General features: G+C 49.6%; 1 protein-coding gene across 1 annotated transcript in view; it reads right to left on the bottom strand.

The window, feature by feature from the left end:
- FBRSL1 (fibrosin like 1) overlaps positions 1–12,408 on the bottom strand; it is a 310,180-nt gene that overhangs the window by 79,908 nt on the left and 217,864 nt on the right. The window contains 1 exon segment of the mRNA XM_069089249.1: positions 4,513–4,542. Coding sequence (XP_068945350.1) covers positions 4,513–4,542 — 30 coding nt within the window.

Below are 12,408 nucleotides of genomic sequence, written 5' to 3'. Positions count from 1 at the left end.
CATCAGATGGAGTGGTAGCCAGGAGGCTGGCCCGGAAAGGGGAGGGACTGGCCTGACAACCTGTCATCATGACTGTGGGGCTGGGCAGGGCACAGGATGTCCCCCTCACAGTTTCCAACTGCCATTATAAACAGCGCCAAGAAGCTGGCTGGTTCCCAGAGACTAGACCCCATGGGGGGCTTGACCCCTGGCCAGGCAGCCAGGCTCCTTCACTGAAGCTGCTCCAAGAGCAGCCCAGGTAGGAAGGAGACAATGAAGGAGCCAGCCTTGATGGTTTATAACCCTCTATTATGGAAATGTTGGCTAAAGTGAGCCGTAAGCCCTGTCATTACATGTGTATAAACCAATTCTCGGTGGTGTTATTCCTGGGCTAAATGCTCCGACTACATAAATCTTGAATTAATGAGGACTTTATAGTTCCTGAAAATGAACGGTAATTGCTTATCTGTTAATGCTGGAGTTGCTATTAAAAGGAAGTATATATTTTCAGTAACAATGTTTATAGTGCATGGACAGCACAGCACAGTAACTACCAGGGAACAGAGTAATGCCTGAAATGAAGAGAAGCCCAGCCCTCCCGAAGCAGGCCTCCCCAGTCCCCTTGCCCTGAATTCTTAGCCTGGAGGCGTCCAGAATGGGAGCAGTGTGTTGGGACGGGAAGTGAGGGTAGACTGGAGGGGGCACAGAGGCAGTGATTCAACAAACATTTGCTAAATACGGGCTATATTATACTGTAAGGCACAGGGATGGGGACGGGGTAGGATACTGGCCCTGGGATATAGCCAGTCTAGGAAGGGAACTCCCTCTGTCCCCAGAGGCCAGCCCTTTTCCTGAAATGGAGGGTCTCAGAAGGTTGCCTGGCCACTCAGAGGTTAAAGGCTGGGTCACAGAGCCCCCTGGAGATGGCAGAGGTAAATCCCAAACACAGATCTTCCTGGCTTGAAGGTGAACTCTGTCCACTTTGCCACCTTGATTCTCAGGTGCTGGGGACGGAAAGACCAAGCAAGCCCCAAACAAGCCAGCCCCTGTCCTCAAAGAACTTCCACGGCAGTAGGAATGGGGGGTGGGGGGTGGCAAGATTTGAACAGACGCGGCCATCTATGGCTGTGAGGAGGGAGACCGAACTAACAAGGGGCTGAGGCATCTGGCTGGCAAGTTAGGAAGCTCTGCACTTGAATCTCCCTTTGGATGCAGGCTGTGTGACCTGAGCAAACTGCTCACCCCCTCTGGGCCTGTGCTCTTATCTATAAAATGGAGACGACCTGCACAGGGTTATTGGCCGGCTCAGGTGAGAACGTGGATGCACATCACCTGAAACCCCTGGAAATGCTGCCTGTTCATGACGACTGTTGTTATACATAAGTACAAGATGTGCAGGGGCAGAGGGCAGCACCAGAGTGAAGCCTTGGAGGAAGCCAGGAACAGAACAGCATTTATTAAACACCCACTATGTACCAGGGATGAGGCTAAGCGCTTTACAAATACTGTCTCATTTGATAACACAAGCTAGGCCTGGTGTCAGGGAGACTTGAGCTCAAACCCAGCCTCAGACACTTACTAGCCGTGTGACCCTGGGCAAGTCATTCACCCTGTCTCTCAGTTTTCTCATTTGTCAAATGAGCTGGAGAAGGAAACGGCAAACCCCTCCCGGCATCTGCCAAATGGGCCCACCAAAAGTTGGGCAGAACTAAAATGACTGAACAACAACAAAAGCTTACTTACATGGTGCCTACTGAGTGTCCAGCCACGCAGAGCGCTTTACAAACACAGCACTTTACAACACTGGCTAGCATCTATATAGTATTTACTATGTTCCAGGCACTGGGCTAAGTGCTTTACAAATGTCACACTTGATCCTCAAAACAACATTGGGAAATAGGTGCTGTTTTTAATCCCTACTTTATAGATGAGAAGACTGAGGCAGGCAGAGGTTAAGGGACTTACCCGGTAATAGCTAGTAAGTGACTGAGGTCTTCCTGGCTCTGGGGCCAGGGCTCTAGCCACTGCACCACACAGCTAAGGCCTATGGCTAATAAGCAATCCCTCCTATCTCCCTCTTTAGCCCCTTCCTGAGCCCTGTGAAGTCAGAGGAAGGGAAAGGATGATAAATCTGGAGTTGAAAGAGAGACCCTCTATGTAGACAGAGCCCATTAGGCACAGGTGAGAAGCAGAAGGGCCCCAGGGCTCAAGGCCCCTAGTGACTAGAAGTTACCCAGGGCAATATCCTCAATATTAAAGCATCCCCAGGGAGGGCAGAGGGCTTATCCAAGATAAAACAGGGTAACTTAGTGGAAGATCCAAGACTAGAATCCAGATGTCCTGACTCAGCCCTGTGGGATTTCTGCCACCATCCAGGGAGCTCAGACAAGGCACTTTGGGAAAGGACAGAAGAACTCAGGAAGGCAGGAGACCTAGACCCAGCCCAGGCCTGGGCTGGAATGACACCAGCCTGGGGGCTGGGAAACAGGAAAGAGGGGAAGGCTGTGAGACTGGGGCTGCTTCCTCATGAAGTGGGGTCTGCTGGGACCAGATCAAAGAGCACTGTAAACATCTCTGATTCCAGACTAGGAGCTTGCCAGAGCCTGAGGAGGCCTGCCTCTCCCTGGGAGTGACAGGCAGGAGGGATCAATTCCCATGTCCACATGTGTGTACTTAGCCACAGAGAACCAAGGGGGAGTGAGAGCACTTGCATAGGGATGATGCCAGTGCTATGGGGACCCCCACAGCTGCACCAAGACTGCCACGATGAGAAATGTGCCACCGATAGTTAACATTCTGTAAACACTTTACATACACTCAGTTGAGTGTTTTTACAGATGAGGAAACTGAGGATGAGAAAGGTTAAGTGACTGGTCTTTGGGCAACCAGTTAGCTAACAGTGGAGGCTTCATTTCAACCCAGGTATTCCTCATTTCCAGTCCAGGACTCCCACATCGGAAGGAGAATGCAATGATGGAGAGGACTGGATTTGGAATCCAAAGCACACGGGGCATGGCAGGCCCAGGGCATGGTTCAGGCCCCCTCCTGCTGGAGGCCCTGGCAAAGCCAGAGCGTGCAGATGCATGCGGTCTGCTCACCTCCCCTCCTCCCATTCCCCCCCGTGGGGACCCACCGGGCTCAAAGCTGCTTCCTCATAAGGTAACCTCTGATTGTGCACTCGGAAAGCTAATCAATGTAGTTCAGATTTCAATTTCTCCACTACAAGGTGAAGTCAAACCCAATGTAGCAAACGTCAGTCTGGTGGGAACACGGCTCGCCTGGGCGCCGGGGTAATTTAGAATGTCGTTAATGGCGCGTCTGCCCAATGCCGCCACACGTCACTTATAGCTTCATCCAGGGCACTCGCTGGTGGTCTGCCTGGCGCCTGTCAGCACCCATGGCCCTGCCTCCCACCCTGTGATGGATGCCTCTCCCCTCCCTTTACCCCCAGGTGACAGGGCAGCAGAGTCGGTTCTCTCCTTTTCAAAGTCTCCTTATTCAAGACTGATGTCTGCCAGGAAGGTGGCAGAGATTGCATACACACAGAGTCACAGCTGGCTTGTCTTTCCCCAGCCCATGCCCTCTGCATCCTGGCTTCTGGCTTCCCTGGGGACAGGTTCTAGGGAAGCGACACCCAATCAGGGGAGCCCCAGCACCCTCGAGAACAAAAGGCTTGGCAGAGTGGTGCTCAGGGAATGCTTGGGGACCCACTGACCTATGGTGCACAGAAGGCTTGTGCAGGGAGTGAAGGGAAGACTTCCCCTCTGGCAAAGGGTGGTCTCATTGGCTCCTTCTTCCTCCATGGTCAGAGAAGTCACCAATCCTTGTTCTTCCATCCACCCAAATAATGTCCCAAGGCCATGTTGTCCCCTTCACAGCGGAGATCCAAACATATTCCTTCCCATAGATATACATGGCCCACCCTCCCACTTCCTGCCTTCTCTATGTGCACAAAGACTGGCCCTCTCTCAGCTTCATGGGGCATGAGATCAAATTGTCACTGTGGAAACCCACTTTGCTGCCGACATTCAATGGATAATCCATTCTGTGACACAGAGAAACCATGTCATCCCCCCCCAGGTAACCTGGTATGTTGCAGACATCTCTCTATTATCCATGGTGAAGGGACTGGGGGTGTGGGAGGAGAGTACACAGACAAGTGAAACCCAGAGATTATCCCCAAGGGGGGGGGACCTGTGGCCTCAAGGCCACATGTGGCCCTCTAGGTCCACAAGTACAGCCCTTTGACTGAATCCAAATTTCACAGAACAAATCCTTTTATTAAGGGGATTTGGGACCCAACCTGCCTCTCCCTTACTTCTCTGATTCTCCTCCCTTTAGGGGTTTTTGCCAAGGACCCATCCTGCCCCCTCTCACTCTCATGCCACAAGATGGAAGAAGGGTAACACCCTGTGAGGACCAAGGGTCAGTAACCCCCGGGAAGGACACCCCTTTGAGCCTGGGCTGGAAGTCAGCAGGAGGGGGCTCACTTCCACTCAAACGGGGAGGGTTGGGGAGGAACTTGAATCTTACCTTATCATCAATATCGCTCTCACTGTCACACTGTGGAGGAGAGAAAGAGAGAAAACTTCATGTAAAAAAGAAGCCTTTAAAATGAAGCTCTTAAATCACTATTAACATCCTCCCTGTCTCTGGTTAACACCTACTTCAGGGAACACAAAATACACATCTTGATCCTCCCAGTCTGCCCTACCCATTCCAGCCTGATTGCTAATGGAAATCTCATGTTCAGGGAGAGAAAAGCAAATTTGTCTCCTTTTGAAATCCCGGAACATGGGAGAGGGGGCCGTGGTGGACAAGGCGTTCCAAGACAAGGTTTAATCAGGGGTGGCACTGGCTATGATTGCCCATGGTATCACTGAATGTCTGGGAATTAGCAGAGGTACCTTTGTTATGAAACCATTGGGAAGGCCACGTCTGGATACTGTGGAAGCCAACCAGAGCTGCCCGGGGGAAAGTGGGAGACATAGGCATAAAAAACCAACCATGTAAATGTATGAAGACCCTCAGACCAGCTGGATGTCAGCACAGGGGCACCTCCACTGAGTGTCTGGTAAGAGGCAGCGGTACCCTGTAGATGACACCACATGGCTGTCACCCAGCCGCTTCAGAACCTTTACCTCTGGTGCCTGGGACCCAGGTGTATCTTACGCCCTAAGCTCCTCTTCCCGGGCTTCTTCCCTTTACTCTCTTGAGTGTGTCAAGTCAGGCCTTTAAATGCATGTGTGTGTGTGTGTGTGTGTGTGTGTGTGTGTGTGTGTGTGTTGGGGGCGGGGGGGGGGGAGGAGCAGCTCTAAACCTACCGAATAAAGGCCTTATGCATTTTTAAGATTTCTTTGGTGTAGAGAACTTCCAAAGAGGAATTTCCCCTTTAATCAAGGCAGAACACAGATTCTGCAGCTAAGAATCTCAGAGGGAGAGTTTCTGTTGACTTGCCATGTCATGTGGCCTTGATTGCATCATCGCTGAGACCTGAACCCAGGTTTTCTTTACTTTGAAGCCATTCTGCTAACCACTATGCCAGGCTGCCTATTAAACCTATGGCTTTTAGCATGAATGGCTGGTTGGCCTTCTTTCTGAAAACCTAAGGAGCTTCACGGGTCTGTGATGGCAACAGAGGACGAGAAGCCACTGGCTGCCCCCGGGGCCTTTTCTAGACAGGATTATGTTTCCTCAATAGGATGTAAGCCCCTTGAGGGCAGGGGCTGTTTCATTTTCATCCCTGTGTCTCCAGTACCTCCATCTATGCCTGACACATACTTTGAAACAATCCAATGGACCTAATCTGTGCTCATTGTTCATTCCAACAATAGAGATCATGCAAACGCCCATCATGGCTGTCCACAGTCAGAGGGTGCTGAAAGCCTATTAATGAGGTCTTCCAGATTGTAAGTTCTCACATTTCTCTCTGAGCCCCAGAAGCCCATGTTTAGAAGCCAGGCCCTGGGGAAGAACACTCAAGGGGGGGGGGGTGGGGGGGGTTCTGGGCACAGGGCCAAGTGCCCGGGGATGGAACCAAGACATGTGTCCATTGCACACAAATCACAATTCAGAGGCCTGCTCTTCTGGAATCTCAAGAGATAGAAGGGAAACCAAGAACATTTAGTCCAACCCATATCTGAACCAAGAATCACCGCTGTGATGTGCTCTCCCAAAACGCTCATTCAGTCTTTGTGTAAGGACCTCTGAAGAGGGGGAACCCGTTATCTCACAGGGCAGTCCAGTCCCCTGGGGACAATTCTAACTGCCATCCAGCCTAACTGGCCTGTCCAACATCCTCCCACGGCTCCTGGCTCTGTCCTCTGGGGCCACAGAACACGGCTCAGCCCCCTTCCTGTGACACTCTTCAGATCCTGGCTTAGGCTCCTCCAGCTTAGAAGTGTGGCCGTCCCTCCTTCCTGGTGTGGTTATAACACCTCAGAACAAAACTGCCTTACAAAGTCTTTTTTCTAGCCTTTCAATCAATCGATCAATCAATGTACATTTATGAAGTGCCTACTGTGTACCAGACACTACACTGCTAAGTAGCAGGGATAGAAAAAGTGGCACACACAGTCTCTGCTCTCAAGAAGCTTACATTCTAACGGGGAAAGACACGAAGTCAGTCTACCAAACATCTGATTAAGCATACGCTAGGCCCTGTGCTGGGCAGGCTAGGGGACATGCAAAGAGGCAAAACAGGCCTTATCCTCCAGAAGCTTGCCATCTAACGGGGGAGACAAAGTGCAAGCCAACAGCCAGGGCAAGCCATAGACAGGATGAACAGGAAGCAAGGGAGGGAAGGAGTAGAGGAAGGCTTCCCGGAGGAAGCAGGATGTCAGCCCCACTCTTGGTAGTGGTGGGGTTTGTCCGTTCTCAAAGAGGACTACGGCATCTGGAACGCGATGCCACGACTTGCAAGTGAATTGGGTTTAAGGGAGGCAGGGCTGTGCAAAGTCACCAGCCTCACTTTCTCCTCCAGAACCATCAGAGCCCAGTGGTGAGTTAAAGAGATGGCCCTGAATGCCATGGGAGACCATGGCCTTTTTAAGCCCCACCCTATTGTAGTGTCAGAAGTAGAGAACATCTCCCAATAACTCCTCTCCATGCACTGGAGGTGACTAATCTCCCAACCCCCAGGGCTATAAAGAGATACATCTGCCCCCACCTCCCACAGCGTGTGGAAGGCTGGTGGGGTTTTCAGGTGTAGTTTTAACAAGTAAAGAGCTTGGGTGACCAAGGTGTGGCTGCCTGTTCCTAATACACAACCCTTCATCTCTCTCCTTGCAGATGTGCATACAGTAGGCACATAACACATGTCCAGTTGAGTTGTACAGAGACTGGTACAATTTTGTCCCAAATGCCTGACGGTTTGTGAAATGGGGTCAGGAGATATTAAACGATGGGGGGCCTGGTCATGAAGGGAATGGAAAGAAAAAGGCAAGGCCCAAATCTTTGGTCTGTCCCCATCTTTGGGCCTGAGATGGTGGCAGGAAAGGAAGAACTCAAGGTTGACAAAGATGGTGAGAGATGAGGAAAGGGTAGGAGTGGGTTATGTGTGATCGTACTGGGGAGGTTTACCAGGATGTGGCCGCTGGAAGAAGAAAGCCCATCTTGAACCCCATAAGGTTACTAAGCTACCCTGGAATAAGACTGCTGCCATGGCCAAAGGACCAGTTCCCTTGCCCTAGTCAGAGCTTTGCCTGTAGAGGAACATCAAAACCAACCTGGTGGCTATTTTTCACTTATGGTCAGTAATCCCCACCAGGGAGGAAAAGAAGAGAATGAAGGAGTGAGGGTGAGGGTAGGGAGAGACAGATAAAGAGAGACTGAGAAACTCAGAGAATGAAGCTTGGAGATATAGGTACAAATGTGGGCAAATTGGGTGAACGTGGTCAGATGAAGCAAGGTCAGGGCATGGGTAAGGCCAGGCGAGGAGGGCTGGGAGGCCAGGCAGGCCAGGTGAGGTGGGCTGGGTAAGGCCGGACAACCTGGGCCGGAAATACAGTCACAGATAGCCTGAGCCCATCATCTTCTCTGTAAAGCAGAGATGGCGAGGGGGGGGGGGGGGGGGGAAGGGGGCTCCCTTTCTTCCGCTCAGAGCTCGAGGCCTCTGTCACAGATGCTTACTGACATCAAACACCCTCAATAATTCAGAGAACACTGTACTAGGAAGGAGCTAAACACGGCTTGATTATTTGGTGAGTGAAACACGGAATATTAGTCAGAGCTGAGCCCGTTAGAGCGTGCCGGGAAGGGGAGTGGGGGGGGAGATGAGACCCGTGCAGCTCAAATGCCTTTTGAAAATGTCACAGACTGTAAAATCGCAACCACCCCCAAACTTAATGCATCCAATCATGTGTGTGCTTGTAGTCATATGTGTGGGTACGTGTGGTGGGTCCAGGAATGCCTATCTACATGGGCCTGTGAGATCAGTCTACATGTATGTCTATGGAAGGATGTACTTCAATTAAACAAAGGTTTCTTAGGCACCTACTATGGGACAGGCCCAGCGTAAGCCTCTGGGCTCCCAACACAAAATGTGTGCGCACACGGATGTGTTCATCTGAACCAACATCTACATGTATACACATGCATGTGATTACTACAGCTGCTGAAATGGTGTTCCATAGGCTGGGGCTGTCCTCATCAAATTCATGTTTTTAGAAAAGGGGGAGACCCGTCATGGGTGATGCCACCGCACCGGCCCATTCCTTGCTGCCCGCTATCCCTACGGCTAGAGGGGACCCCTGCTCCACCGCACCCTCGGAAGATTCCTGGCTTTCCACAAGGCTGAGCTCAGAACCACTCATTACAGGGGGCTCGTACTGACTCGACTTACCCTTCCCATCCCCAACTCACCATTGTGTACTGACACTGTATGGACTTTCTAAGGACTTACATGTATATATACACCAAGCTCCTTGAGGGCAGGGGCTGTCTGACTGACAGAACGGCTGTCAGTGAAGTGCTTGTTGACTCACTGATAGAATGTAAGCCCCCTGAAGGGAAGAAGTATTTCATTTGTGATAAAATGACCACCAAGTGGAATGTGTTTAGTAAATGATGGTGGGGAAAGGGAAACCATTTCATTTTTATCTTTACATTTTTAGCTCCCAGTACAGTGCCAAACACATAGCAGGGGCTTAGCCAATACTTGTGCTGAATGATTACTGCAGTAAGAACAGGAGACAAAAGACAAAAGCCTGAGTAAGACATTAAGACCTAACTCCCCTCCCCACCTTGATGCAGGAGAAGAAATAGCCAAAGGTGTCCTGTGGGTAGGGTGAGGGCAGAGGCAGGGCAAGGCTGCCCAGGAGGATGAGGCCAATGTGAGCTGGTATACACCCTGCCCTGGGGAAATCATGGTTGGGAAGAGTATGGTTAAAGTGATGGTGCCAGAGACTCAGGGGGTGACCCAGAAAACCAAGTAATGCCCGAGTATCCAAGCACACAAACCTCCAACAGCACCCCCAAATCTCCAAGTTACAAGATCATAAATCCAGAGCAGGAAGAAATCTCAGAGGAAAACCAGGCCAGTCCACTCCCACCCATTTTATGGGACAGGAAACTAAGGCAAACATAAATGTGACAGGGCATTAAAACTTGGGTCTAATTAAATCTCCTTATTGTCCCTTTCTGAACATACTATGCCCCTGGAGCGGGGGGCACCCGGCCTTCCAACACCCCTACCCAGCTTCTTAGCCTGGCTGGTTTATGAAAAGTGGGTCCAAGTAACCTAGTAAGGTCAGTGCTGGATTTGGCATCAAGGTCTGGCTTCCAATTTTGGCTCTGGCTCTCATTACCTTGTGACCTTGAGAATTCTCTCCCCATCTCTGGGCCTCTGTTTGGCCATGATGGAATGGTGGCTGACTAGATGCCCTTAGAGGTCCCTCCCAGCTCAAGGACCACAATCCTGTGACAATGAACTCGGCCAAGCTTTTGTTTCTGGGTCCAGAGGAGGAGCTGGGCAAAGAACATGTTACTCTGGAAATCAGGGCCACTTTTTCCTTAAAAGAAAAAAAAATCTTTCCCTAGCAACTGCAATTATGATACTTTCATGTCAAATGAATTATATTACTGAGAATAAATCTCCCTGAGATGCACATGAGGGTTCTCTGGCTCCAGTCAGACTTATGCATTACTGGTTTTATATGTTGTACTCTATGTGATTAATATCGGTAATCAAATTATATTGCCTTCCACAGCGCTCTCACATTCAAGGCTATAATGTTTTCAATGACAAAGTTCATAGAGTTGTATAAAAACGTACCTCACGCTGTACCATTCCTTTATTGCTGCCGTAAAACACCATTTCCAATTTAGTGATCAGTGATATAGGAGACAGTCCTTGATTGGCAGGGGAAAGGGTCCCTGGACTGTGGGCCCATTGGGTTCAAGGGAAGTGTACCAATAGAAGCCACCCTAGGCTAGATACATCTTGCTCAAGAGATCCCAGATGATCCTGTTTAGCACCGGGTATGTGGTATACAGTAGGTGCTTAATAAATGCTTGAGTCAATCCTTCCATCCAGATCAAATGGGACCTGGTCAGGGTCCTAATTCACAGAGCAGAGGAGACAGCACTTAACTCAGGAGGCATAAAATGGGAGTCACGATCTGAGTCTGAATCCCAGGTTTACCACTTACCCCATCTAGGTCTTCTTACCTGAAAATAAGGAATTTTCTCACTTACAAAATTAGGAATTTGAACTTATTGATCTAAATGCCCTCCTAACTGTGACATTCTGTATTCTAAGGGCCCTCCCAGCCCTGACATCCTGTGTTCTAAGGGCCCTCCCAGCCCTGACATCCTGTGTTCTAAGGGCCCTCCCAGCCCTGATATCCTGTGTTCTAAGGGCCCTCCCAGCCCTGATATCCTGTGTTCTAAGGGCCCTCCCAGCTCTAACACTATGTTCCGAGGGCCCTCTAAACTCTGACATTCAAACGTTCTCAAATCTTTCCCATTTCCACAGTCAAGCCCCTAAGTTCAGAAATAAGGATGCAGAGATGGTGCAAACAAAGGCAAGAAGCCCCCATCAAGGTATTCATCTGCGACTGTAGGATAAGTTAGTCTCGCACAGCAGAAAGCTTGGCATCATCTAAGAAGAAGGAAGGGATGAGACAGGAATTGCCAACAATACAAGGGGGTTAATCAGTTGCTGAGGATGCCAGCTCCTGACTCCAGAAGAGCAGGGGGTCGCTCTCCTTCCTTCTCTCACTACACAGACTCTCAGAGTTGCAGGTGGCCTCTCAGGCCATCCCTCCACAAGAGTCCACTTTACAGCACTGGTACAGGTGGTCATCCAGCCTCCGGTAAGTGGCCCAGTTCTTGCTGGGTTTTTTCTTAAGCATAAACCAAAATTCATCTTCCTAAAATTTCTACTCATTCCACCAAGTTTTCTGCCCTCTGCGGTGATGAATCAATCAAATCGTCTGTCCCTACAACAATCCTTCTGACATAATAAGACAGTTATTATGTCTCCCCTGAGCCTTTTCTTCTTCTTCAAGATAGATGTCCCCAGGGCCTTCTTCTGGTCCCCCTGTGGCCTTCACCATCCTGGTGGATGTTCTCCAGCTGGTCAATGCCCTTGAAATGGGGTACTCATAATACTCCAGAGATGATCCAGCCAAGGCTAAGTACAGTGGGGACTCTCTTGTGAGTGCAATCTGAGAAAGGAGAAATCTTGGCTGCCATATCACACTCTAGACGCATAATGAATTTCCAGTTGACTAAAATGCCATTATCTTTTTTACTGTTCTACAAGTACATCTAATATTGGCAGCAAGATGGATAGAGTCAGGAAGAACTGAGTTCAAATCCAGTCTCAGACACTTACTAGCTATGTGAGCCTGGACAAGTCACTTAACCTCTGTTTACCTTAATGCCCTGGAAGTGGAAAAGGCAAATCACTCTAGTATCTTTGCCAAGAAAATCCCATGGACAGTATTAGTGAGTTATGATCTCTAATGAGAAATGAAGAGTCAGACACAACAACAAAGCTACATCTTCTCCCACTTATGCTTGTGATACTGATTTTTTGAACCCAAAGATAGGATTTTACATTTCTTTCTGTTAAATTTCATCTTATCAGATTTGGCTTAATGTTCTAGCCTGTTACTATCTTTTTCTGTCACCCTTTGAACAGTCCCATCCCTCCCAGCTTCACGTTAACAATAAATTTGATGGAGAGGCCATTTATACTTCCATCTAAGTCACTGATAGAAATGCTGGAGAGGGGAAGTCTTAGGGCAGATCTGGTAGCTACCTGACCCATGACGCCCCTTCAAGCTGACACTGTGCCGTCAATGATTACCCCTCAGGTCAGATCACTGAAGCTATTCTGAATTCGCCCAACTCCAGAAATGTCTACACCATATATCCTCATCTGTAAAATGAGGTAATGGGCAGCCCAGGTGAGTGGGACGA

This window comes from Petaurus breviceps, unplaced genomic scaffold, assembly GCF_028583685.1.
Source record: "Petaurus breviceps papuanus isolate PSGF00001 unplaced genomic scaffold, PetGlider_PUasm1.0 103, whole genome shotgun sequence".
Taxonomy (NCBI): Eukaryota; Metazoa; Chordata; class Mammalia; order Diprotodontia; family Petauridae; genus Petaurus; species Petaurus breviceps.
Note: the sequence above shows the minus strand (reverse complement) of the source record. Positions and strands in the feature narration are given on the sequence as shown.